This window comes from Struthio camelus, chromosome 4 (genome assembly GCF_040807025.1).
Source record: "Struthio camelus isolate bStrCam1 chromosome 4, bStrCam1.hap1, whole genome shotgun sequence".
In the NCBI taxonomy this organism is placed as follows: Eukaryota; Metazoa; Chordata; class Aves; order Struthioniformes; family Struthionidae; genus Struthio; species Struthio camelus.
The window spans coordinates 56,991,996-57,017,039 of record NC_090945.1 but is presented as its reverse complement, the minus strand read 5'-3'; the positions used below and the strand labels follow the sequence as shown (position 1 = coordinate 57,017,039).

General features: G+C 46.9%; 1 protein-coding gene across 5 annotated transcripts; it reads left to right on the top strand.

The window, feature by feature from the left end:
- The first annotated feature begins 6,964 nt into the window (after window positions 1-6,964).
- Window positions 6,965-23,723, top strand: GSX2 (GS homeobox 2). Of its 5 annotated transcripts, none has more exons than XR_011140724.1 (4): window positions 6,979-7,083; window positions 10,159-10,295; window positions 22,225-22,350; window positions 23,344-23,723. XR_011140724.1 is itself a non-coding variant. In XM_068940995.1 (4 exons), exons 2-4 carry the CDS (start codon window positions 10,293-10,295, stop codon window positions 19,344-19,346), a joined length of 882 nt encoding a protein of 293 aa, XP_068797096.1. In that variant the 5' UTR covers window positions 6,979-7,083; window positions 10,159-10,292; the 3' UTR covers window positions 19,347-19,365. The 5 variants fall into 5 exon arrangements, 3 of the variants coding, with proteins under 3 accessions (XP_068797096.1, XP_068797097.1, XP_068797095.1); XM_068940995.1 differs by lacking the exons at window positions 22,225-22,350; window positions 23,344-23,723 and adding exons at window positions 18,243-18,780; window positions 19,006-19,365; XM_068940994.1 differs by lacking the exons at window positions 6,979-7,083; window positions 22,225-22,350; window positions 23,344-23,723 and adding exons at window positions 7,197-7,479; window positions 18,243-18,780; window positions 19,006-19,365.
- Window positions 23,724-25,044: the final 1,321 nt, after the last annotated feature.

Genomic DNA, 25,044 nt, shown 5'->3' with positions numbered 1-25,044 from the left:
ACAACAACAACAACATCCGGCCGCCGCCGCCGCCCGCCCCCGCCACGCCCCCCGGCCGCGCGGGGCAGCGCGCGGGCAGCGCGCCTGCGCGGCGCGGGCGCTTGAGCGGACCGTTGGCGCTTGGGGGACCGTTGGCGGTTGGGCTGTGGGGTGGGCGCTGTCCTCGCTGTCTCCGGCTCTGGTGGCCGCGTAGACATGCCTCTTGGGCGAGGGGGGATTGTTTTCGCCGGGTATATTCTTTCCCCTCCTTTGTAGCTCTTCTGGGGCGTCCGTGAAAAGAAATTGGAGGGAGTTGGGCCTGCTTTTAACTGAGGGGGTTGCACAGTGGCGCTGAGAGGCCTCTGTGGTGTCCTGCTAAGCTTGCAGGGATGTGAGGGAAGTGGTCCTCAAAGGCTGGTTGAGCTGAGTGAGGGCTGGTGCCAAACGTTTGTGTGTTCCTGGGTGCTGTCAGTGTCCGGCTCGGCCAGCCCACCTGCAGCCTCTCCTGATTTCCAGGGAAAACGCCCCACTGAGACCTTTATTTGCACAGGGAGCAAAACAGACAAACAGTGTAATTCCAAAGGAACAGTCATTCCCCTTTTAGGGCTATAAATGTAAAAGCAAATCAAAAAACCCTAAAAAAGAACCAGACTCTTGTTTTCTCTCTGTAGTTCCGGTATTTGTCATAACTGAAAGCTAACGCAAAGGCTGGAAAACAGGAGTGAGAGCTTAACCACCTTAGCAACAGGCGGTTGGCTGTTGTGACAACCGAGGAAGGCAGTGCTGATGTGGGATTTAGCAGCAGCAGGACACCATTTAAAAAAGGGAGAATAGTCTTTTTATTTGAGTGAACCGGTGGATCATGTAATTGCCGAAGTATTTAGATGTTTTGTATTGATATTGCAATTATGGGGGTATGGAAAACTTTCCAGGAATCTGTTTGGAGCTGGACCTGCTTTGCATGAGTGTTTAGTTGCTTGCATGAATAAACTTTTTCAGGTCTGCCTGATGGCACTCTGAAGAGAATTCTACTTCCCTTTTCTTAGTATTTTACTGTGTATGTCTTTATTCTAATAGCTTCTTTCTCGTATTATTCACTACTAGATCTTTTTTTTCCTCTGTAACCTTTAGTTCTTTTTTCATATATTGTTAGAGTATATACACTCGTCAGCTTAATCTCTGAAAGGCTATGTTGCCTTTTAATCTCTATCACTCATACAGAAGTTAGTTGTGTATTTCTCAGGAATAAAGTCTATACAAATATGTAATGGAGTCAAGGCCCGGTTCTTACTGCTTTATGTAAAACCAGGGTAGAAACAGTATTGTTGTGAGATAGTCTACTATCTTTGTATACTATCTATTCTACAATCTTCTATCTTTGCCGTAAAGGAAAAAAAAGCAGCATCTTTTACTGTCACTCTGGAAAACTAAGTATTTCTGTGTCATGACCTACTTCTAACAGCCTTCATCTCCTAAATAATGAAATTCTACAGAATAACCCTGAATTCCCCTGAGTAATAGTTTGCTTTCATAATAGTATGCTTACATATTTTTTGCCTAATTACTGTTCTCGCATGTGTGTCTCACATAGAAATTTGAGTTTGTGGGACTGATGACTCATTGCTTCTGCCTAACCATCCTGAAATTGAGAAAATGGACCAAATTTAATACTGACAAACCCACTGATTTCAGTGAAGCTTTGCCTCCTTGTGCTAACTTGCTCTACATACAAATTTGGTAACTTGTTTAATTTAAAATGACAGATTCACATTAGCAGCAAGATAATCAGAGCTATTGGACCAGCACTTGCTTTGGTTGGTTTGAGTCCTGCCTAAGGCTGCTCTTTGGGAATGGTTTATGTTTTCTGTTTTCCATTTGTGTGTACAAACTCGAGAGAAGTATAATTGCTAAAGGATGGCCAAAGAAGAAATAGCAAAATTTTGACTGAAGCTGTGAACTATGGCATGATATTTAAACTCTGTGATATCCAGGACGGTCCCTGTAATTACTTGATGACTAGACAATTAGGACTTCTGTCTTGACTAGGTGCTGCTGTAACACATACCGTAGTGAAAATGAACTTGGTATAATTCAAGTAAACTATATCTGAGTCCTCTGTTGCTGTTCCTCTGGGATAGTTTTGCTCAGAGGTCGTTGATACCAGTTTCTCTTAATGTTGGCCTATACAGAAAGAAACATGAGGTGAAACCACTGTTACTTCATAAAGTATAAACAAAGGTTGTGATACATCCCTGTGTTTTTTATATTACAAAATAGAGACATCTTGTCTACCCAAAAAGACGGAATTGTAGAAAGTGAGTGGCGTCATGATGGTAGGGACAGAAAAAGATTGCAGCAAAGGATCCCTGTAGATGAATATAATATCTTTTGAGCAAAAAGTTGCCATTAAAGCTAGTCTTACGGAGAAAAGCTAATTGCTACTTGTCTTTCATTAAAATGGATTACATCTGGTATACTTCATGCATTTCTGCTTATCCCTGGGAAGTATTTTCTTTTCTTGAGGCCTACTATCCAAAAGATAAGTACAGCCATGACACAAGTTCCACTGTCATTCTTGATTATTTTATTACATGATGGTGGGGCTGGTTGCTGAAGCCTCTTGAAACTTTTGGATATACAACTGTGCTTCATTCAGGATAACTGTAAAAACAATCAAGTTCGTTTAGTAGCTTGATAAATGTGAGCAGTGTGGATGAAGGTGCTTACGTGGGAAAAGTTGTCAGCACATTTTTTGAGCATATGTGATAGACAAGAAGCAGCAGCACTGCAGAAGCATACTGAGAAGTGTGTGAGACACTTCCACTTCCCACAGAAGCACTTTTGGGACCCCTAGGAAAAAAGTGAGAGATGGTTTTGGGTAGAAACCTAGCTAGAAAAGGGCTTGTGATTATGAGCAAAGAAACTACCTCCTGCTACTTAATTTCTTCTGTGTTCACCAAGACAGATTTTTATGTGCATTCTGTATAAATAAATAGTCATGCATCAAAGAAGTACGTGGTTCAAATTTCAGTTTTTCTTCCAAGAAAAATGGCAATTTTCAAGACTCCATAGACTGGTTACTTGTTCTTAGACAAAAGGGCAACTTTTCTTATAAACACACTGCAACCTAATCTTGTCATGTGCAATGGTCCTTATAGCCTTGTGTTTTTTAAACCAAAGGATTAAAAAACCTGCTCTTTCTGGATCCCCTTGCAGTAAAAGCAGTTTCAGATATATGCTATTACTCTTGCTGTGCTTGGTTATTTCAGGAAATAAAAAAAATATGTGGTAAGAAATATTAGAAGCAAATCTATACACGGAAATTGCTTTCCCAGCTACACTTCCCTAAGATCTGTATATTTTACTTCCTCACTTTTTCTCATTGTCTCACCCGTCTTTCTTTAAACAATGGCCTAGCATTATTTATTTACTAATTTAGATTGTAAGTACATCAAGGTAGGGTCTCTGCCCTTCCTTATATATGCCTTAGCAGTGGTCTGTATTCCAGAGAACAGCCACTGAGGAAGGGTCAAAGATTTCTTCTGCATACTTTGGAAGATGCAGAGAGGCAAGTGGACTGTAAATGCACATGCAGGTAAATTAGGTGCATACTAAATTATTCCAAGGCCTGTTATGTAAAATGAATACTTCAGATTTTCAGAACAATTCAGCTTCATTAGTAGCCGCCAAAGTTTTATTACTATTCTTGTAATAAATGTTTCCTGTCTTTCTCTTTCCACTCCTATCTCATACATTAGTGAAAGGAAGTTGTTGGGAGAGCAAGATGTCAGTCTTTCTTTCTTGACATTGTCATGTGATTTCTCAGGCTAGAACTACATAGTGCTGTGCAGCACTGTGTTGACCTTGGCAATAACTCTGAAGGGGTGGGTTTATCTGGAGAGCATAATCTGAGTCCTTGAAGTGATGCACAGGCTCAGCTATCTTGTTTGAGGTCTGAGATACCAGCGTTGCACAGCATAACAAGCTTGGTTAAGATGCGTTTGAGCTAAGACGAGGTAAAAGACAGTCCCAGGACCCTTGGTTAATTCATTGCCTAAGGCGTACATTACTTGCCTAACAAATAGCTGTTCAATAGTTTGCTATTTCCAGCTGTTGTGTATTTGATAAATTTTGACAGATGAAGAGCTAAGACATTGAAGTGCTAAGTTTGAGATGCCCAGGATGTTTCAACATACTTTGTGTTCTGTAGCACTCAATATGCTCAAAGCACTGTGACTGACTTTGATTGCAGTTGCGAGTGCGTGGTACTTTTTCGTGTCAGACCTCTGGGACAACCACTAAAAGGTAGCAACCACCTATGAAAAATTCAGTTTGAGCAACGTTTTCATCATCTCACATGGGCACACTTAGCAGCCCGTTATTCTGGCAGAAATTAACTGCTTTGACCATGAGATCCCTCTTTCTTTTCCCAAAATCTGTGTCTCATTTGCCAAACACCTTCAATACTGGTCTTACCAGTATTGGATCACCCTTAGCAGTACAAAATAAACTACCAATTTTGTACAGCTGGTATCCCACCTCACACTGCAGAAGATGAGGATAATCTTACCATTGGTGTCTCTCATCTGTCTCTTGAGTGTCATGCAAGTAGTCACTTGCCTCCACTGCTGACATCTCATTGGCATGCAGTGTACTCCCCACCAGCCACTCACTCCTGAGTGACATTTGCCTTGAGCCACCCCAAAAACAAATTGTATGTGGCTTTCACATCACAGCATTCACTTGTGACTTTTTGATATATACCCCAAATGCTGAGACCCCTCTCCTATTTACAATGCATTGTCCTTTTCTCTGGGAATAACATAAGCAACGCCAGTCTTGTCGTGACTGTATACTCTGTTGACAGCTAAATAAGAGTCCAGCTTGAAGGGTGCTTTGCTGTTGTTGCAGATAGGAACCTCCTTCCCAAACCATTTGTCTTCTGTGCCTAGCTGTTCACTAGGAGAGAACTGGTGCCGTGCACAACTGACTAAGGTACTGGCTGTCCTAATAGTTACACTGTTAGGACTGTGTACAGTAATCTGAAAGGGACTTTAAATCATTGCGTTTCTCTTTCTGTGGCTCCTTATTCCACTTCCCTTTCTCTTTTGCTGCCTGATTGGTTTCTTTTCCTTTCCTTTCTATATCCTTCCTCTCTTTCTTTTTTGTGCATTTCTTTGCTCATTTCCCCTTTATTAGTCATTGCTTCTTTTCTTTGCTTTCCTCTAACATCTTCTCCATTGTCACTCGCCTCAGTCCTCCTACACTCTGTGGCTTGTTTCTCCCTGTCTTTTCCTTTATTAACTAGCATGTTGTTGGGCTTCTAAAGAAAACTGTTTCACTCAACAGAGCATCAATGAACGAGCAGCTGGTGCAGGGGTAACCTGTTCTTTGAACTCCTACTACCACTACGCAGCAAAGCAAAGCTGGCAGGAACAGCGTCTCTTTTTCTTTCCCTGATTAATTAAGAGAGGAGAGGCAGTAGAAGGGAAAATCAGTGTGCTTGGTAATAGCAAGAGAAGAGGGAAAGCAGGGTAGGAAAGGCAGATAAGCAAGCCAGAGAAAGCAACGTAGGAACAATGGACTACAACTTACAGTCATTCGTGCCGCAAAGGGATTTAACAAAGCTACAGGACTCCAGCAAACTTTCAAGGATGCTCACATCAGGATATGCTTTGCTTTTTCTGCCCCTCGTTCTCCTCTCATGTAAGACTCTTCCCTTGACACACTGCCTGTCATCTCAGGGCTGCCTCTTCTGTCCTGCTTAGTTGTCCCATTGCTCTCTGTAAGCCTGTTTAAAGTGCTACTGATAACTTAAATAGTCCTGCCTATGGTATCAGTCACCCTCTCCCCTTGACTTTCAACAAAAGAAAACAAAGCAAAAACATAACAATGAGGTTTCAGTTAAGGTGTTATAGAGAGTGGAAAAGGCAAAGTCAGGAAGGCAGAAGTAGATATAATAGAACTTGCTCTTAGAACCAGGGGATTGCACTAGTTACTCTGACTAGTTTTGTTGTGGTGTCTCTGCAGATTAACTGAATATTTTGCAAAATCTCTGTGAAACTACAGGTAAACTAACAACAATTTTCTGTGTAAACAGAAAAGGGGAAAATGTTCTCACTGTGAAGACTTAAATCCACTAAAATCAGTCAGAATGTTGTCATTGTCCTTATTGTGTAGGATTGCACTCTTACAGTAAAAAGATACGATGAACAGTTCCACTTGACTATGTGTTTTTATTTTCCTTTTTCTTTCCTCCTGTCAAGTAATTTATTTTGCTTTCCTTTTGGTTCAGCTTCCTATATTGCTTTTATGTGAGGCTAATGAGTTCACAAGGTATCTGTACATGGAAAATAGTGTTGCTGAAAGAGACTCTTTATAAGCCATATGTAAATGACAAAAAGTATAGGCCTCATATAAAAAGTAAAGCAGATACTTCCTTTTCAAAATTTCCTTAACAGATACTGAAATACAATGAAGAAAAGGCTCCTCATAGTTTAAAGTCTGTTAAAGCTGTGAACAGGTGCAGCTGGATGATGCTACTCTTTCAAGGACCGCATGACAACACATTTCTGAGAATAGAATCTCCTAAGTCCAAAAAAGAATTTGTAATAAGCTAGACTTAAAAATCTACTTGTGTTCCATATAACCTAAAGCCAAAATAAACTCTTGGATGTTTTTAGGCATTACACTGTCTTTAGTAGGACTGGTTGACATAAGAAATGTGTGTGGTCACTTAAACGTCTCTTCTCATTGATATGACAGAATCCTTACTGCTTTTCTTTTTCTACAGGCATATCTATTAAACAGAAACACACAAAAAGTGATCCATTTGTCATTCTAGGTGAGTCAGATGTAGGACTGAAATTGATGGGGGGATTTCCATGCTGTAGGTACAAAGTATAAAGTACACTAAAAACAAACATGAGAGTCATATAAACATGAACCAGTACAGCAAGTTCTAGCTTTTTAAGGTGTTCTTAAAGTGGGAAATAAGCAACATCAAATCTTTTTTCAAAAGTTCACCAAAAGTATTGGTTGGAAGTACTGGAAACAACTCTTAAGGAATACTGTGGGCTGAATTCTCTGTTGTACCTGCTGGAGGTAAGATGTTTTTAATTGGGTAAAATTGTAATGGACTTCTATCCTAAACAAAGAAACGAGCATACAAACAAACCGACAAAAAAGCCAAACACAAATCCAGGGCTAGTCTAGCTGCTATTGAGTTGAACAATCACACTCCTATGAACTTCAACAGGGGTTTTAATTTAATGAATTTATTTTTCCTTTTTTCTCTGTTTTTACATCCTGTGATGCCTCACCTGAACCTTTATATTTATTTTGAGGACAGTATTCTTCTCTTGGTAAACATGACTGAATCCCTCAGTTGTTTACTCACCATCTCATAAAAACAGTGGGAGACTTGTATGACTATTGACAACCACTTAACTACTCCACCTGAACTGCAGATTGGTTGCTGTTAAAGTGAAGATAACTGAGGTAACTTTTATATGAAGAAAGTGTTAAAAATCACATATAGCAGTCTGTTGTTAAGATAAGAAAATGCCTTCATGTAAGTTATTTTAGGAGAATTGAACAGTGCATATGTCCATCTTTGCTTGAATATACAGAATGCCAAAGTTTTTATCCTGCTTAGAGACAAATACCCTATACTATGCCACCCACATCTAACCAATCTGTCAGAAAACTAAAACTATGTATTCCTTTAGGATTGAGAACATAATTCTTTGCCTGTCAGATTACTCTGACAAATTACATTACAATTACTTCCTCATTAATTACTGTGACAAATGTTGATCTAAAGAGAATAGGGAAGGGCTTTCATTTAAAATTCTCTAAACATGAACAACTAAGATTTCCCCTGCATTCTTTAACATTCACTAATATTTGAGTATGTTAACATATTCATACCTATTGTGTACAAGCAAAGAGAGATGTCTACCACCAGTCTCTTTAAAAACATTTTGGAATTTTATTTCCTTCTGAACCTCTTTAAATTAAAAACTTCTCTCCTGTGCTTCCAAGGAAGCACCTTTCTCTCTGCTTATGCAAGGCTAGATTAGTCCTTGGTCTAACAACATAAAAAAGTAGATGCTCCTGTTCTGGGAAGCTGTTTGAAGTGTGGCAAAAATACTTACGGTAGAATATATTACATTTTGGGGTATGAGGTCCTCCGACGGTAGAATATATTACATTTTGGGGTATGAGGTCCTCCGGGAAAGTAAAGAACAACTAACAGTTCCAACATCTGTGATATCACATCTGTGACAAAGTATGAGAGATGGAAGTAATTTGCAACCTGAAGAAAGATTTACTTTTCTCTGAAAACAAGAGTGATATTGGAAGGTATTGCCTCTCTTCAGGATCATTTTTTCTCTTTGAGTTCATTTTTGGCTGTTGTCAGTCCTGCCCTGAGCATCAGGCCTGAAGTAGCAGAGTGAAGATCTGTGCGTTTTCCCAGCACCATATAAATGCTACTGTTTCTTGATGCATGTGTGAAAGAGCTAAAGAGCAAAGGACTGCACACGTGATTCAAAGGTGCTTTGTGATCACATTTATAAATCTTGTTTCTGCTTGGTAAGACACTGGAGTAGAATTTTCTGTCACTGAAGAGGCTGGAGTAACAGTTCCAGCTTGTAGCAGAGAATAAAATCAGTTTAGGTAACTGATCTGTTTGTACCTGACATTAGACAGCGTCTACCAGAATCTGCTTGAGAGCAGGAGAATAACCTGTATAAACTCTTACCCACAAAGGAATGGGGAAGCTACATTAGGTTTCCTTTGCCCTAGCAGCTGAAGTACTTTCAATCATATTCGGCAGACACTTTGCCATTCTTAAAGATCTTTTATGAAGCGCTGTTACTTAGGGCAAAATACTGAAAGACAGGAGATACTAGTTCTAATCCCAGTTCTACCACTATCTTTCTCTGGGACCTTGGACAAAATCGATCATTTGAATCTGTACAGCTTTCTCACAGTGGGTGAATTACTAGCAAACCCGTCACTGATTGGAAAGCTCCCAGGATTTTTCCCATTGGGTGATACCTTGACATACAAGTGTTGTTTCCATGTGTGCATCTAGGAGGTGTGATCATGGCTTTTATTTTTATTTCTCTGGTACCCTTGAAAGACCTTTTGTAGCTCTAGAGAATGAGCTGACCTCTTTTGTTCCCTTAGCCTGAAAAAGGTCGTATTTTATTTAACTAACCTTTGAAAACATCAGGCCAAATTCTACTCCCACTGCATCATTCAAAATAGCTACAGAGTATCTCTTGACTTACAGCTGTGTAGCTAAGAATAGTATTTTACCCAAACCTTTCCCTCTTCTGAAGTGTAACAAGACCGTGCCTCAGTATGCCAGAGGATGCAGACGGTCATACCTCTTATGCATTGTAGCATTAGTTGTATTCTGGGCATACTGGTGCCTTAATATTCCTTCTGTTCTTTGGCTAAACTGAAGTGTAGCAGAGAAGACCTGGCATGCTAAACTGCAGATATTTGAGTCTGAGCTCTTCTTCATGCATTGGGATCTTCTTTGACTGAAAATTTTTGATCTGGACAATCTATAATGGTAACTGTATTTTGTTTTCATTTTAAAAACATGACTGATACCCTCCTAGTTACATCTTCTCGTGATTTATGTTCCAGCACTGCTTTCTTCTTTGGAAGCTTCCCAGTGGGTTTTCTGCCTCCCCCCTCCCACCATTTTAATCTCTTTCCTGTCCACTAAAATAATGGTCTCACTGATAAATTGATCTTCTGGACTACTATCATTCTTTTTCCATTAGATTGCCATAGATCTCGGTGTAGGCTCAACACTATAGCATACTAAATAAGCTGTGAACTAGTATACTTACACAAAATCATAAAATTTGAAGAATTATTTTGTTTCTTTTTCTTTTTAAGAGAACAAAACTTGGGGTAGAAGTTTGGAAAGTGTATTAGTTATAAATAATAAAAGGCAGGCTATGCAAAACTTTTTTGATATCATTTTGATAAAATCACATTTTGGTTTCATTTTGACGTGCTGGTATTGTGTACTTCTTTAAGAACTAACTTTCTTTATAGCAAAGCAAGAAGTTGACTACATCTGGCCTGTATTTCACAGAGATTTTGCTTCCTGATACCTGTGTGTTTTTCTCTTTATTTTAAATTAAGGTTGCAAATACATATAAAAGGATGAAACTCTAAAAGGGTTGCTTCCGGCCACGTGTATTACAGATTTGTGTTCACATACTAGCTGCTTGGACAAAGCTAAGACTATACTGTGGAAAGGGAGCTGGAGAAATGAGATGGTAAGTTTCTTTCTCTTAGAGGTTTCCAGATCATACCGAAATCAGACTGATTTCTAGGAAATAATCTGAGATTTGAAAATGACACCATTTTAGCACAAACGGCTTCTTGCATCTATTGTCTTAACAGCGAATGGAAAAAGAAAAGGAAAGGTAAAAAAGGAAAAGGAAACAAGCATCAGTTTTCTTGGACAAGAGGCGATGCCCAGAACATTAATCAGGCAGTGAACAGGGATGGTACGGGATACAGGACAGGGAAAATGCACCAGAGTGCCGCTTCTACCCATATTCTAGCTGCTCTGCGGACCTTGGTTTCTAGGAATATCAATTCAGCAGCTTTCTTACAAAATACATTGTCTCAAATAATCAGTAACTTACTCATGTGTAAGTCAGTACTGTCTATGTCAAAATGGATAGTTAGCAGTTGGGGTACATCTTAACTCCAGGAAAAAGTCCTGTAATTTCAGGGACTATGTTGTATAGCCCTGGTCAGAAACGTATCAAGCATTATCTTAAAAATACTTCCATTTCTTATTTCTGCTGGTAAATCCCACTATGAGTTTTGGAACTTCTCTGATACTTGGAAGCCTTTTTCAAATTTCTGGACTAAATTTATGTGTGGTCAGGACATATACATTTGTTCTTGTGCTGATACTCTTCTTTAGATGGAACAGCTCTTCATTCTCACTGGAAGAGTCATGTCTCCTCCAGTCTTCATTTTGATAGAGTAGATAAGCCAACCTTTGAGTCTTCTCTTCCCATGAGGGTCCGTGTTCGTCTCAAAATGCTAAATGCCCTTCTCTGGATCTGTTCCAATTTAGTCTTTTCTGACTATGCACATCCAAATCTGTACACTGTTCAAGATGAGTTTTCCCCACCAACTAGTGTTAGCATTAGTATTTCCTTCCTGTTAGTGGCATGACCTTGCTTGTTCCACGCTAAGGTAGTAATGATCTCCCCCCTGCCCATGTCACACTGATGTTACATAAACATGGATTAATGTGTCCAGGGGTCTCGGACAGAATGTCATTTTCAGCCATTGAGCATGGCCTTGGCTTTATCGTTGCACTTCTGTTACTCCTCTCTTCAAGGAATCCTCTTCTTCCAGTACGGATCTCCAGTTTCTGCAGATACTGACTTTTCTTCTTTACTCTGACTAGTGTAGTCTTATTAGTTAAGAAAATAAATTAAATTAAGTAATTCAACTGCCTCTGGGATTAATCCTTGAGGAACTCTGTCCAGTATTACCCTCTACTTCCGGTCTTCACAGGACTGGTGTCACCTGTCCTTTAGGAAGTTACTTGATCACTTTGCACTTCTTGAACTATCCTATATCCATGCATTTGATCCATAAAAAAGGAAAGAAAGGATAATCATTTTATTTGTTTAGGTTAGACGAGGTGAACTCAAAATTCATACAATATTCAGACTAAAATTCAGACAGCTCCTATAATGAAATATATATTTCTTTAATGAAATATGTTTGAGGACCACCTTATTTTTCTCTCAAGCTGTTTATCTCATAATGCATCCGTGTTAATCTGGCTAAGAAAGCAGTATTTCCCCTGGAAGCAAATTCAAATTCTGCTTTTTGGTCACTGACAAGCAGATTGCTTCAACCTAACCTCAACTTCTAAGGATGGAGATGCATGAGGATGGAATTTCAAGGATGGAAATGAAATAGCTGTATGCTCAGTATCACTCAGAAGCTCATGGCCTTTGTTGGATCATTGCCTGAATTACCACAAAGCGTCACTCTCGTATGTTACTTTCTGACGCATCAATGTGCAAAGCAAAACTGTTCAAGACAGGCATGTTCCACAGTCCACAGACAGCGTTTTGAATACCCATGCTGACTCAAATGAGTTTGGAGTTTCAGCTTCATCTCCTGCTATTAACCTCCACTGATGCCGTTGCAGAGGTTTAACTTTATTCCCTTTAAAGTTAGGCCAGCACAATTTTCCCTCAGACTTGTCATCTGCAAGTGACCAATGGTTTTAGCTGCAGGAACTCTGAACAAAGGCCGTTACTGAAAGCAGGGCCCAGACTGCTGTGTCTCGCGTGGTGTTGCCCCATGTCTAAAGAGTTCCAGGTAAAGCCAGGCTCAGAGAAGCACCAGACAAGACTGCAGAGACCAATAATCTCGCTAGACTTTTCCTCATTTGTCTCCTCCCCAGTGTCTCTTGCGGGAGGACAGTACAGACTCTCCATTGTAGACTTTTCCGCTACCATGAGCAGGTCCAAAAAAGAAGCTTCCTTTGCATCCAGACACTGAGGAGAATTCATCAATGAGCTAATACTCTTTTCAAGACAGTTGAGGAGGAAGAGAAGAAGGATTTAGGCCCACATATCTAAGTACAGATCTGAGTCTTTCAAGAACCTTGCAAAACAAATAATGAACATTCCTACTCCCAGTAAGAAGCAATAGCAGAATAAGGCCTGTTGTTCATTGATTGTCAGGTTAGAGTAAACAGAAGTTATCTAAGTTATCATAGTAGGCCTGCACGGTGACGATTTAAGACAGAATAAGGCCATGAAGAAATAGAGTACACTGAAGGCTGCTGCTGAGGCAGTTTTGAAGCAGTCACTCAAATGTGAGTGATTGCAGCCATCTCAAAGGACTCATATGGATGTTTAATTCAATTCAGATACAAAAAGATCTGGGTGACAAGCACCCAAGAAGTGCAGCAAGAGCAATGCGATTTCTCCCGGGGGTACGAGAGGGTGAAAGAGGAGGCAGGTTTCTCTCCCAGCAAGAGAGGAGAGGAAAGCAGCACTCCGCGCTCCGGCAGGATCCTGCGTCGCCGCTACCGGCACTCTGGGCTGCCCGCGGCAGGGGAAGGCGCGCTGCGCCTGCTGCTCCGCCAGTGCAGGGACTGCGCGACTACTCACCCGTTTGGGATGGGGCACAAGCAGGGCAGGGTGCGGAAGGGCGCTTAAGGGACAAGAGGGGCTCGGCAGCTGCGGAGAAGGGGAGCCGGGCGCCCGTCCTTTCTCCTCAGGAGAGGGACAGGAGAGGGAGGAGTGTGCGGTGGCTCTGCAGGTCTCTCAGCCATGCTCCTTCCCGGGGAGGAATCATGCCGTGCAAAATTGACCTGAGGTAATTCATGCCCGGGAAACGGGCTGGAGGCGGAGGAAATCACCCCCCAAAAAGGGAAGCGCATTGGGGAATGTGGACCGGCGCTGCATCTGCGGGGCGGTGGTTACGAGACCTCCCCCCCATCCCTTAGCATGCAGGCAGCCCGCAAATCCTTTGCGTGAACTCGTTAGTCGCTGCCTGGCTGCGAGCAGGTCTCCGGGGAGAAGCGTCTGCCTGCGAGCCGGCCTGTGCGGAGCCACAAGTGTCTCCCTGCCGGGGCCGCCGAGAGAAATTTGGGTGCCCTGAGAGGTGGAGGGGTGGTGGAGTCTCACTTCCCAGCAAGGGACAGGGGAGAAGCTGCGAGCCCAAAGCTGTGTCCCAGCTCCTGGGCGCTGCAGAAGCCTCGGTTTTGCCCTGTGCCCTGGGCAGCGAGAAGCTAAGTAGCCAGCACTGTGCTCGCCCTCTCCCATGCCTAATGCACGTCTTTTCCAGCGTAGCGGTCGCCAGCCCCTGCCCCTAATGAGATTCTTTGAAATCCAAAAGGCGAGTTTTAGTGTTACATCCTAATCTTTGGAGGAGCGCGGTTTTCTTGCTGCGGCGACATCGCTTGTTAAACAATCAGCGCCTGAGACCCTGAAAAGAGAGGCATTGCACCCTTCTTGCTGAATGCACTTCTTAGTGCATATAACGCCAGGGCCTTTTGATGTCTTACAATGCATGTTACGCCCAAAGATTGTCTCTTTGGACAGATCTACAACGCTTGGCTTCATGTTTGGAAGTTAAATGGACAGCGAGGTTGTTGAAACTCCCACGCTTTAAGCTAGTGCAGACACTTGGTACATTCGCCTGTTACTTTCCATCAGCGAAAAAGGCAGGGGTGGAGGGAAAGGGCTGCCGCGGGGACAGTCCCCTGGTTTAATCCATGCTCGAGGGAAGCAGGGGGGAACAACCTAACCCAACCTTTTTCTCTCTTTTCTGTTCCTCACTTTATTCTTTGGCAGGCTTAAAATAAGAGCTAGTTGCAAAGCGCGCGCCTTGTGTAGGTAGCTTGTGTCTCAAAGTCACTAGCAATGTTGCTACTCCATGAAATCAAAATTTATGATTATTCAAATGTTGGGGACTGTGAAAAGAGAGGAAGAAAGAGAGAAAATTAATATTGCAGCTGTTCTTCTGATTAATGAGAGATAATTGCTCATGAAAAGTCACCCCTGTGGCATTTTGTTGTCTCCTGGATCTTTGTTCTTTTCCACTATTATTGAGGACTTTCTTGAAGACTAAGCGGTTCTTTTCAATTTTTGGTATTCAGAAAGTGTTGCTTGGTTACAGATAATGGAGAAAACTCGGGCTATATTGGGTAAGATGTGCCACAGACAGCAATATCACAATGCCACTTTCAGAAAAGGATGGATACAAGTTAACGATGCGCTTTCAATAAAACATTAACAGACTTGTTCACGCTTTTATAATGACCTCATTAATGGGAGCTGGGGGCAAGTCCTGTCTTTTGCTTGCGCTCGCTTTAAAAAACCCAGCTTCGAGAGCGCTGATTACTTTGGAAACTAATATGAAATCAATGTTGGATTAGTGAATAAATGCGATTACAACGCAACAGCCAGCGGCCCCTCGTTTCTACACGCACTGCGCTCCCGCCCGGGGACGGGCGCAGCCTGGGGCGGCCCCGCGCAGCGCCGCCGCAGGTCCCCAGCGCGCGTAGGGCCTGGGGGCGCGCCGCGGCCGCTCCGCGGAGATTTTTGCTTGTCGAAATGCGCCCCTAAGACGAGGCGTTTTCCGCGGAGGCAGATCCTCCTGTGAAATCGGCGGAGATGTGTGTCTGAAAGCAGCCGCTTTCTCCGAGCGGGCGTTTCTTTTTCTTTTGCAGCTAAGGGGGTGGGGGAGGGAAGGGAAAGAGTTGCTTTTGTCATTTAAGCCGTGAATCTCTTCTACATAAAGGTGTTAGAGACATCTGGAAGAAAAGAGGAACCAGCACCCAGTCCTACACTTTGCAGACCAGGGGAGCGGCTCTGATGTTCTTTTTGAACTGCTCCACTTTCAAAAGGGGGCAATTTCGTTACATTCTCATTTGTTACACTGTCTTGAACTAAAGGCAGACAAAGCTATACTCTGTCACCCCGAGCAGAATGAAGGGAATCAAAGGATTTTCCCTTAAAAGGACTAATTTTCTCCTTGAATTATGAAAGTAATGGCTAGGTAACAGCCTGTGCTCTGTACCCAACTGCTTAATACCTTCTAAATCCTTCCACGTGGCTCTCCCAGTCGTAGCAATTAGAGCTCATTATAGGCTCATAAGAGCTCTCATTTCGGGGATTACTTAATGGACAATGAAATTTTATCGGACAGAATTATTGAAAAATAAAATTGTAACGAGGCCGATGTGATGTGGGCGCACGCCTTACATCATTCCGCCTGGTTTGGGATATCTTTGCTTTCAAATCACTTCTTGCTCTTGCTTTCAGCGGTGGCTTTTTCTTTTCCTATTTTTTTCTTCTCTTTTTTATCACTGCACATGGTTTATTATAACAATTACAAATTGCAATTTTGATCTGACTCTTACTCTGTCTGACTTCCCTTACGACAGCCCCCTCCCCAGATCTGCTCTATCATTGCAGACAGAGGTCGTTCCACTGAAGGCGGCGGTTCACCCTTTTCCACAGTAGCCTCTCGTAAAAAAAGAAAAAAAAAAGAGAGAGAGAGACAAGAAAAGGAAAAACAGAGATGAATCCAAATCTCCGCCAGATAAGAACTGGTGTTACATGGGGAGATCTGGGCAAAATCCCATAACTGGCCGCTGTGACCGTAATTAAAATCGCGTTGGCCCCTCCAGAGGCTCAGGAGGCAGAGCCCCTTCCCTGGCAGCCTCGCATCGCGGGGGCAGCGGTCCCTAGCGCCTCGCCGGGCTGCCCGGAGAGCGGGAGCGGGCCGGGGCCCTGCGCTGCCGCCGCCCGCGCCCACCTCCTCGGGGCCTCGGGGAGCGCGCCATCCTCGGCAGCGGTTTGGGGAAAAGAAGGTGAGGTCGGAGCTGACCCGCCTAAACCCTGCGAGTCCCTAATTGTTGTCACAAGACGTGGGATTAGCGCATTGCTGGAATAGCTGTCTGTTTACTCTGCGGAGCCCCGCCGACCGGTAAACACTTTCTAATTGAATTCTAATCACATTCAAATAGCTCCATAACCAGCCTCAGCTGCAATTCATAAAACTTTAATTGCCATCCATAAATCCTCAGTTCGCCGAGCGCAGAGTGTCCTTAAAGCTCGGTTTCGCTGTGTCTGCTAAAGGCAGCGGGGGCGGCCGCGGCCGCGGCCGCGGGGGGAGCGGGGTCCGGCCGGCCGGCCCTTGCCTGGGGCGCCCTGTCCGCACGGCGGCCCCGGCCGAGGACCGGGCGGGGCCTTTCTTCGGTAGGGCTTGAGCCGCACCGTTGAGGGATGCGGGGATGAGTGGAAGTACCGTCTCGGTTAGAAGGCGGCCGAGCAAGCAGCAACTTTTTGCAAGGTTTTAGCAGCGATTTAAACAGCGGATGTGCCTGGGGACTTGTAGGATGTCCGTGTCCCGGTCCGGCTCTTGTGCGCGATGACCGCTTTTAAACACGTGAAGGCTGTTGATTCGATTCCTAGCCTTTGCTCAGTCTCTGGTAATCAAGCGTATTCTGTATTTTCTGCTTTAGAGCACAATTGTCACTTCCCTTTCCAGAGTCAAGTGGAATTGGATACGTGGTCATTTTAAACTCCGCTTCACATTTGCCAAACAAGAATGCGATCGCTGTTCTATTAACGATAAGTCTCTTCTTAAACTCCCATAAAACAGGTCATTGGAAAATCGTGTAATATGCTGCAAATACCTTGGCTTTTTAATGCAATCTGAAATGCTCAGGAGCCACCGACCGTATTTAGCTGTTTATCCAATTTTACTTTGAATGATTGCTTCAGCAAACTTGGTGGAGATCAAAGAATCCCTCTCTGACATGTTCGCCTTTCATTAGCTCTGCGCGCTGGAGTCCTGAAGCGATCTGGGAAGTTCACTTGGAAGTTTTCCGTTTTGATAGCGTTTGGCTGAGAAGTGTCCAGATATTTGAAGGTTTTGTCCGCTGAAGTAATTGCCAATTTGGCAAGATTCACGGGGGTTGAAAAGGGCAAAAAAAAAAAAAAAGTAGTACATACATATGCGCGCGCACACAGACACGATCCCTATTTTCTATCTATGTCTGCATTTATGACCTTAGCTCCTCTGGTCTGGAAAGGGCCTCCTGGCAGAGCCCCGGCGTGCAGTGAGCGGACCAGACCCGGGGAAGGGTGTTGGTCCCGCGCCTCCCTGGCAGTCAGAGCGCCGTGGGTGCTCCTTGGCCCGAGCAGGCGGCAAGGACCGCGTGTTTCCGCACATCACCTGCTGCCCTCCCCGCGGGGGGAAGGATCGTGGTGCTCCGGGAAGCTTCCCCCCCCCCCCCCCGGGCAGAGACTCCCTCAAGCCGATTTTTAAACCGGCGGGTTTGTTGACAGGGGGATGTGCCTGACATGTGACGGGGCTGCACCGCAGCTCGGGGCAGCTGCCCCCACCCCGGCTTCCCGGCTCCTATAATTTATCCGGGACGGAGGCGGAGGTGAAGGACTGAAGTCATCGGGCGGCGAGCGAGCAGGCACACTCTGTGCCCCCCCCCCCGGTTTGCCCTCCCTCGGCAGCCTCTCCTGCGGGCTTGGGAAGCCGAGGAGATTTAGAACTGCGAGGCTTTCAGCAATCACGTGTTTAAATAGTTGATATAAAACCCCGGCGCAGGGGATCCAGGCGGGGGGACTTTAAGACCAGCCCTCTCCAGGGACCCTTTTGTTCAGCTCTCAAACATAAGCACCTTCTCGCCTCGCCAGGACTTCAGTGGCAACTTGGCCAAGAAGGAAAAGCAGACTTTCGGGAGAGCCGGCCGCCGGCTTCAGCAGCCCTCCGAAATGTCACGGTCTTTCTATGTCGACTCCTTAATCATCAAAGACTCCTCGAGGCCAGCTCCGTCCCTGCCTGAGCATCACCACGGCCAGGACTTCTTCATCCCTCTCAGCATGCCGTCCCCCCTCGTCATGTCGGTATCGGGCCCGGGCTGCCCGTCCCGCAAGAGCGGCGCCTTCTGCGTCTGCCCGCTCTGTGTCACCTCGCACCTGCACTCCTCCCGCGGCGGCGGCGGCGGCGGCGGCGGGGCCATCCCCCTGCTCAAGAGCCAGTTCCCCGGCGGCGGCGGCGAGGCCCAGTGCTGCCCGCGGGCGGGCCACGCTCACCACCCGCCGCAGCACCCGCCGCCCGCCGCCTCCGTGCCCGCCGCCGCCGCCCTGGGGCACCCGGCGCACCACGCACCTACCTGCGCCGCCACGACCTACAGCGTGAGCGACCCCCGGAGGTTTCACTGCCTCGGCATGGGTAGGAGCCCTGCGGCCGGCCGGGGAGGGCAAGGAGGGGAGGGCAGCGGGAGAAGGGTGTCCCCAAAGGAGATTTTGCAACGTGCTGCCCCAGGGGAGCGGCTCTGTGGCCCGGCTGCGGTTGGGCAGTCGGATGCAAAACTTCGGGCAAGCGCAGGGCTGTCTTCCCCCCCCCCCTTCTTTTTTTCTCCCGTCCCACGTAAATTCTTGTTTCTGCCCCGTTCAGGAGGCTCCGATTCCAGCCAACTTCAAAACGGGAAAAGGATGAGGACAGCTTTCACCAGCACCCAGCTCTTGGAGCTGGAGAGAGAATTCTCCTCCAACATGTACCTGTCCCGACTGCGGAGGATCGAGATAGCCACCTACCTGAACCTGTCCGAGAAGCAAGTGAAAATCTGGTTCCAAAACAGAAGGGTGAAACACAAGAAAGAAGGCAAAGGCACCCAGCGAAACTCGCACGGGGGCTGCAAGTGCAGCACCAGCCAGGGGCATTACCCCAGGTCAGAGGACGAAGAATCTTTATCGCCCTCATCGGCGACCGAGGATAAAGAGATCTCGCCGCTATAGGAGCCCGGGCCGGCTGCCCGCCCGGCCGCGGCACCGCGAGCTCCCGGCCCAGGCGCGGCGGCGGCAGCGCGGCGCACCTGGCGCAGCCCCGCGGGGCGGCCGCGCACGGGGCTGAGCTCGCCGGCCGGCAGGTTAATTTTAATCCGGTCACAGTAATAGATACAGATAAATATATTTTTGGAATGTAAATGTTTTAGTCGTGAGAGTTCAACTAAAAAGTTATTTATGTAACTCCAGGAGCAGGCACCTGCTCTTCCTAACATGTAACACGGGACTGGATTCGCACGGCCCAGGGTTCCTCCCCTCTCCTTTCCCCCAAGGCAGTTTAAAGGAAAAAAAAAATATTTTGAACCGAAAGTCGAAACGTTAGGAAACTCAAACAAAAAAATCCTGTAGGGCTGAGGACTTCCTGGAAGGGCTTCTTAAAAAAAATAGAATAAATAACTAAAGATCAGTCGTTTGGGTTTGGGATGTCGGATTTTTGTGAATAGCTTTATATAAAATTTATATTTATATTTATTTAAATAAATGAGATCAGACGAGATTTTTTTTCTTCTTTTTTTCCTAAGTGCCAGCCTAGTTCAAGCAGCGAAGGTGGACTGGCTGGGGAAGGGTATGTTTGTTTGCAATCCTTTGTACGATGAAAACATTGGTTTGTGTCAGAACTCTATAAAGAATACAAATAAATGCCATCAGCTACTAACCTGAATATGTTTTCTATTACCCTACGACTTCGGCTGGATGGGAGAGGGGAAGGGGTGGGGGGGGAAGGGACCTTGCTCTCGCACAGCAGAATGCAAATGAAGCAGCTTTTCTAAGCCCGGCTCTCTGAGCAGCTTTGTGTTACTTTATAACCGGAGACAGCGCACGGCCGCAGCGCGTCTGGCAGCTTTCGCCCGTCTGCTCGCTGCGGAGCTGCGCTGGGGCCGGCGGCTGCCCCGGCCCGGCGCCCCCCGCCGTCCCCGGGGCTGCGCTCCATCCTGCGGCTGGAACACCCCGACCCTCCGCGTCCGCGCAGCCCGGCCCTTTTCCTGCCCAGGGGAGCTGCGCGCTCGCATCGGCTCATAGCTAAGCTAAGAAAGCGCTTCTTTTATCCCGGCCCGAGCGGGGTGGTGTTAATCAGAAAGCAGGGAAAACTTTGGTGTTTTTTTTTTTTTTCTCATATCCAGTCTTTGCGGCGTTGGTTTTGTTCAGGCGTCTTGGCCAGTTTCAGAGAGCAGAGCTGCTCTGTGGGGCAGGCCGAGAAGGGGGTGCAGCGCTCCGCAGCCCGCGCTGGGCAGTGCCGGGCTGGGCCCCTCCCGCGCCCGCGCTGCAGCCCGCGCTCCGCCCGCGCTCCTCGCAGAGGGCCGGCGCGGAGCGGGACGGGGCTGGAGCCACACGTCCGTCCCGAATGAGCCTTTCTATAACTTTTTTCCTAGTTCCTGAGGTACTGGAGGGCAGGAAATGAGCAGAACGGAGTAGCCCCTCACATGCTCTGCGTTATCTACCACTCACGCTTTTTCCTTGGGTGGATTCCCACTAACTCCACCCGCAGTTTTAACTTCAGCCTCTAAACTATTGCAAGACTCCCTAGGAAAGGGCGTCCTCAAACAATCCCGACATTTCTTGTGTTTGATCCCGCACCTAACTATGGAGTTTCAGCTCAGAGGCATATCTCCGCTTTCAGTTGCCTGCTCTGCTTCTAATCAGAAACTGAGCAATAAGGCTGCCTGCTGTTTGCTCAGGCAACATGAATAAGTACAGAGTATGCTGGAGAGGGATGATAGCCGAGAATAGCTATTCAGAGCAATCCCGGGACAGCCACACATTGTCATGTCATGGAGGAGAGATCAGGTGCATGGGTAGGTCTGGGGTAGGAAGGAGAGGGCCTGGTGCAGGCTCTGCCCCACTGCCTCGACGGACTGTGGGTTTGGTGGACAGCCCATGTCCTCTGTGTGCAGCAGAAGGGGAAAGCAAGGAGGAAGAGGAGCTTCTAACCTAGACTTGGAAAACAAAGACAAAACATCACTTTTCCTTTTTACAGCTACTCCGCTCCTTCAGCTGAGGGCCTCTATAGAGGCCAGCAACACAGACTCCAGCAGAGGGGATGTGGAGGTTGCTTACCCAAATGTTTGTCCCCTCACTCACCAGGCTGAGAGGGCCAAAGGCTTTGTGGCTTCATCACAGGGGACTTCACGAAGGGCCCGGCTGGGAGGGCTGGCTCTTATTACCCTAAAAACTGATGAGGTGGACTCTGGAAACTGTTGTTCCGCTCTTCAGGTCCCCTGTGTCTAGCTTGCTCCTAAAATCCCACTCAGTCTCTCCCTACCAAGAAGCTCTAGCAGGAGGAGTTAGCACCGCAGAAAGTCCTACTCACCTTCTGGGCAGTGTAACCCAAATCGTGTAAAAGGAGGGAGTCAACTGGCCTGCAAGGCCCTGGGAAGGCAAAGCTTTGCTGAGGGAGAAAAAATAACCATACTCTTAAAAATCCAAGACTGGGTAATATTGCAGCTGAAGGAGAAACAACTTTACATTGAGTCACACGTGCCACTTAAAGGTATCTTAAAACTGTAAAGATATTTCTTCATAGAATGCAGCTATTTTCAGTGTAACTGTGAAGAGATGCAGCTCGGTGGAAATATGGGTACTTCCCCACGCCTCTGGAATTTGTCTTCTCTAGAAATACATGATAAGCAATGTCTTCATTGCAGTTCTTCACTCTTTCTTTAAAAAGGACAGAAAATGAAATAAGTTGTTATTATTTGTGTTAATCAATGTTTGCATGCACCTTTCAATGGCTAACAGGAGATAGTAACATGTTAATATATAAATATACTATATAAACTATACTATACTACTCAGATAATTACCATCATCAACATTTCTTTTTATTTCCAAGTATTCCTGTTACAAGAAGTTCCATCATTCCCCTTTCACAAAAAAGAAACAATGACACAATTTGTCCCAACGCATCGCAGAAGATTAGGACAAACTCAGGACCTGGACCTAGCTCTGGAGAGTCCAGGTTAGTGTGACAGCAATTGTCTGAGTCCCTACTTGCGGAAAAAGTATTGGAGGGTTTTGAAGTCTAGCATTCCACAGCTAGAAAACAAAAGGAAAAAAAAAAAAGCAATAATCTTCCTAAGGAAATTTAACTCATTTACCTTGTGCACTGATATTTCGATGCAGTTTTTTTTTCCTATGGTACAGTTTTCTATCCCGCCCCCCCTCCACACCCAGTATCCTTGCCTCATTCCGTACACAAGACAGGCAGTGCTCAGCTACCTATTTAATATTCCTTCTTAGCTTCGGTTTTCTAAGGAAATAAGGATTGTGTGATCATACTGCTTATCTGTCTGCCCCCCTTATTTCACCATAGCTTTTGAAGCTGGTGGTCAATGTTAACCAGCCAGCTAAAATGAGAATGCCACGGAAATCTCAAAAATGATGAGCTCCTCTACGTTTTGCCCCAAGCAGAAGCTGGCTGGAGGAGACTGCACCAAGGGAAAGATACGGGAGAGCCCTCAGCTGTCATCGATTTGGCAGAAATCAGATAACTCGCATATAATCATCAGTACAAGATGTGTTTTGCCCTATGGCCTGCTTACTGTAAGAGGGGAAACAAGACAGTATCCACCACAAGGTAGACCTTGACTTCTGTACCTTGAGGGTGCAGAAGTCATAGCGGTGGTAGAAGGGCCTGAGTGACATATGCCACTACTCAGATAACAACTGTTTCTTTTTATGCTTCAGAGTGATCCCAAGCTTTATTTGCTGCAAGTGCAGTGAATAAGAAACAAATGCTACCCTCTCGTTTTGCTTTGGTGCTTGTCACGACGATGTTTAAGAGCACTGAAAACATGACTGAATTTATCTTCATCACTCCCGTGGGAGCGATAAATTAGCTTCTCTTTAGAAACTGAGAATGAAGGCTTAGAAAGATTAAGACTGCCATTCCGGCAGTGCCCTTTACGTTGTGGGGCTCAATATAATTTCCCAGTTTTGTTTCCATTTTTAGCACGGGATGTGATCGAGGCACGGTCCCGACTTACTCCAGCTGCAGTTACAGCGTTCAGCATTTCTGCCAGATGTGTCCCAATGGGGGCAGTCGGGAAAAGAGGAGCATATGGCGGCTGGTTGTGAGAATTTGCCCCAACGATTTTCTTGAAATAAGTGAAGAGCAGAGGAGCTGCCAGTTCCCGGGGGTGGCGTTTCCCTGGGGCCGGCGCTGTGTGTCCCTGGGGGCTCGCAGGTACGAGAGAGCCGCCGATGCCAGCCCGGGCCGGCGCCCGCAGCCCCCCAGCACCGCACACCCCCGGCCCTGAGCAGTGGCACATGTCCCACAGGGCAGTGGGCGAGAAGTATCGGACTGTACAATTAAAGACTGTGCATTTGCACGAGGGATGTGAGTTATGTGTGCTTGAGCGACGCCTGTACTGACCTTTCGTAACCTTTCGGGGCTTAAATGAGCAAACCTAGTACTCCTTCGACGTAGCTTCCCCCCTTAGACATTTAATTTGCCTCCTTTAATTCAGTTTAACTCTTTCTAATTAAAAACAAACAAAAAAAAAACGGACGAGGGGAAAACTTGCCTTGAAGAGTCTTGCTGTTCTCAGTACTCATGTCCATCAGATCCATAACGCGGATCTCCCCAGCAGTAAATCCGCTGTCTGAACCCGCTGTGATCGTGGATCAGACCGCGCTGCTCAATAGCAGTGGTGAACCCGGCCCGCGGTGGAAGGCACCGCTCCCTCCCGGCCGCTGCCCTCCTGCCCAGACCCCCCCCCCCAACCCCGCCCCGGGGCTTTTCAGGGTTTCCCCACTGCCTGAGCTCTGGCCACCCCCTCCGCCCCAGCTGCCTGTCCCTCGGCCCCCGATGGGGCACCCGCAGCCCCGGCGGCAGCTCCGCGCTCCCCGCGCAGCGCGGCCGGGCCCCGCTCCCTTGCCGGGGCCTGTCCCCCCCCCCTCCCCCCCGCTGCCGGGGGTCCTGCCCACCCGCTGCTTGCTGGTGGGGCCCCACGCAGCGGCAAGATTGCTGCGAAGGGGCAAATCCGGTCCCTACTGCCCCCGAGCCCCGCAGAGCCCCATGCCCCACGGCGTGCAGACGTCCCCTCCCTGAGCCCGGGGCCTGAAGCTAACGGCGCGCAGCGCTTGGGGGCAGAAAGCTAGCAAAACGCGCAGCTTTAGCGTTTGTTTGTTCAAAGCCTTCGAGGCTGCGCGGAAAGGATCGGGGTAGCTCTCAAGATCCCGAAGGGGAGAGCGGTTTGCCTCCAGCGCCGTAGCGAGCTGGGCAGCGGGCGGCGGAGCCGGCGGGCAAAGGCGGGCCGGGGGCGGCCGGGGGCGGCCGGGCGCGGGGGTGGCGCGGGGCCCCCGCCGCGCCGCCCCGCGGGACCGAAACCGCGCACTTCGGCAGCTGCCGGGGGATCACCTGTGCCTGTATGATAGCGGAATAACAAGCAGCCCAAGTGAAAGGTGCCACGCGGGAAAGCTCGGGGCCCGTGTCCGCGCCGCAGCGCGCAGCCCCCTCGCCTCGAAAGCGCCGTTTTCAAGCAGGATCTACCCTGCGCCCCTCTGCGCCCCCCGGCGCGCTTCCCCGCCGGGGCCGGTCGGCCGGCGGCCGCGGCTGCTGCCATCCCCCCGCGCCTGCCCCGGCGCCCCGGCCCCATCCCACGTCTCCAGAGGGTTGAAGCTGTTGCAAGTGAACCCAAAGGGATCGGAA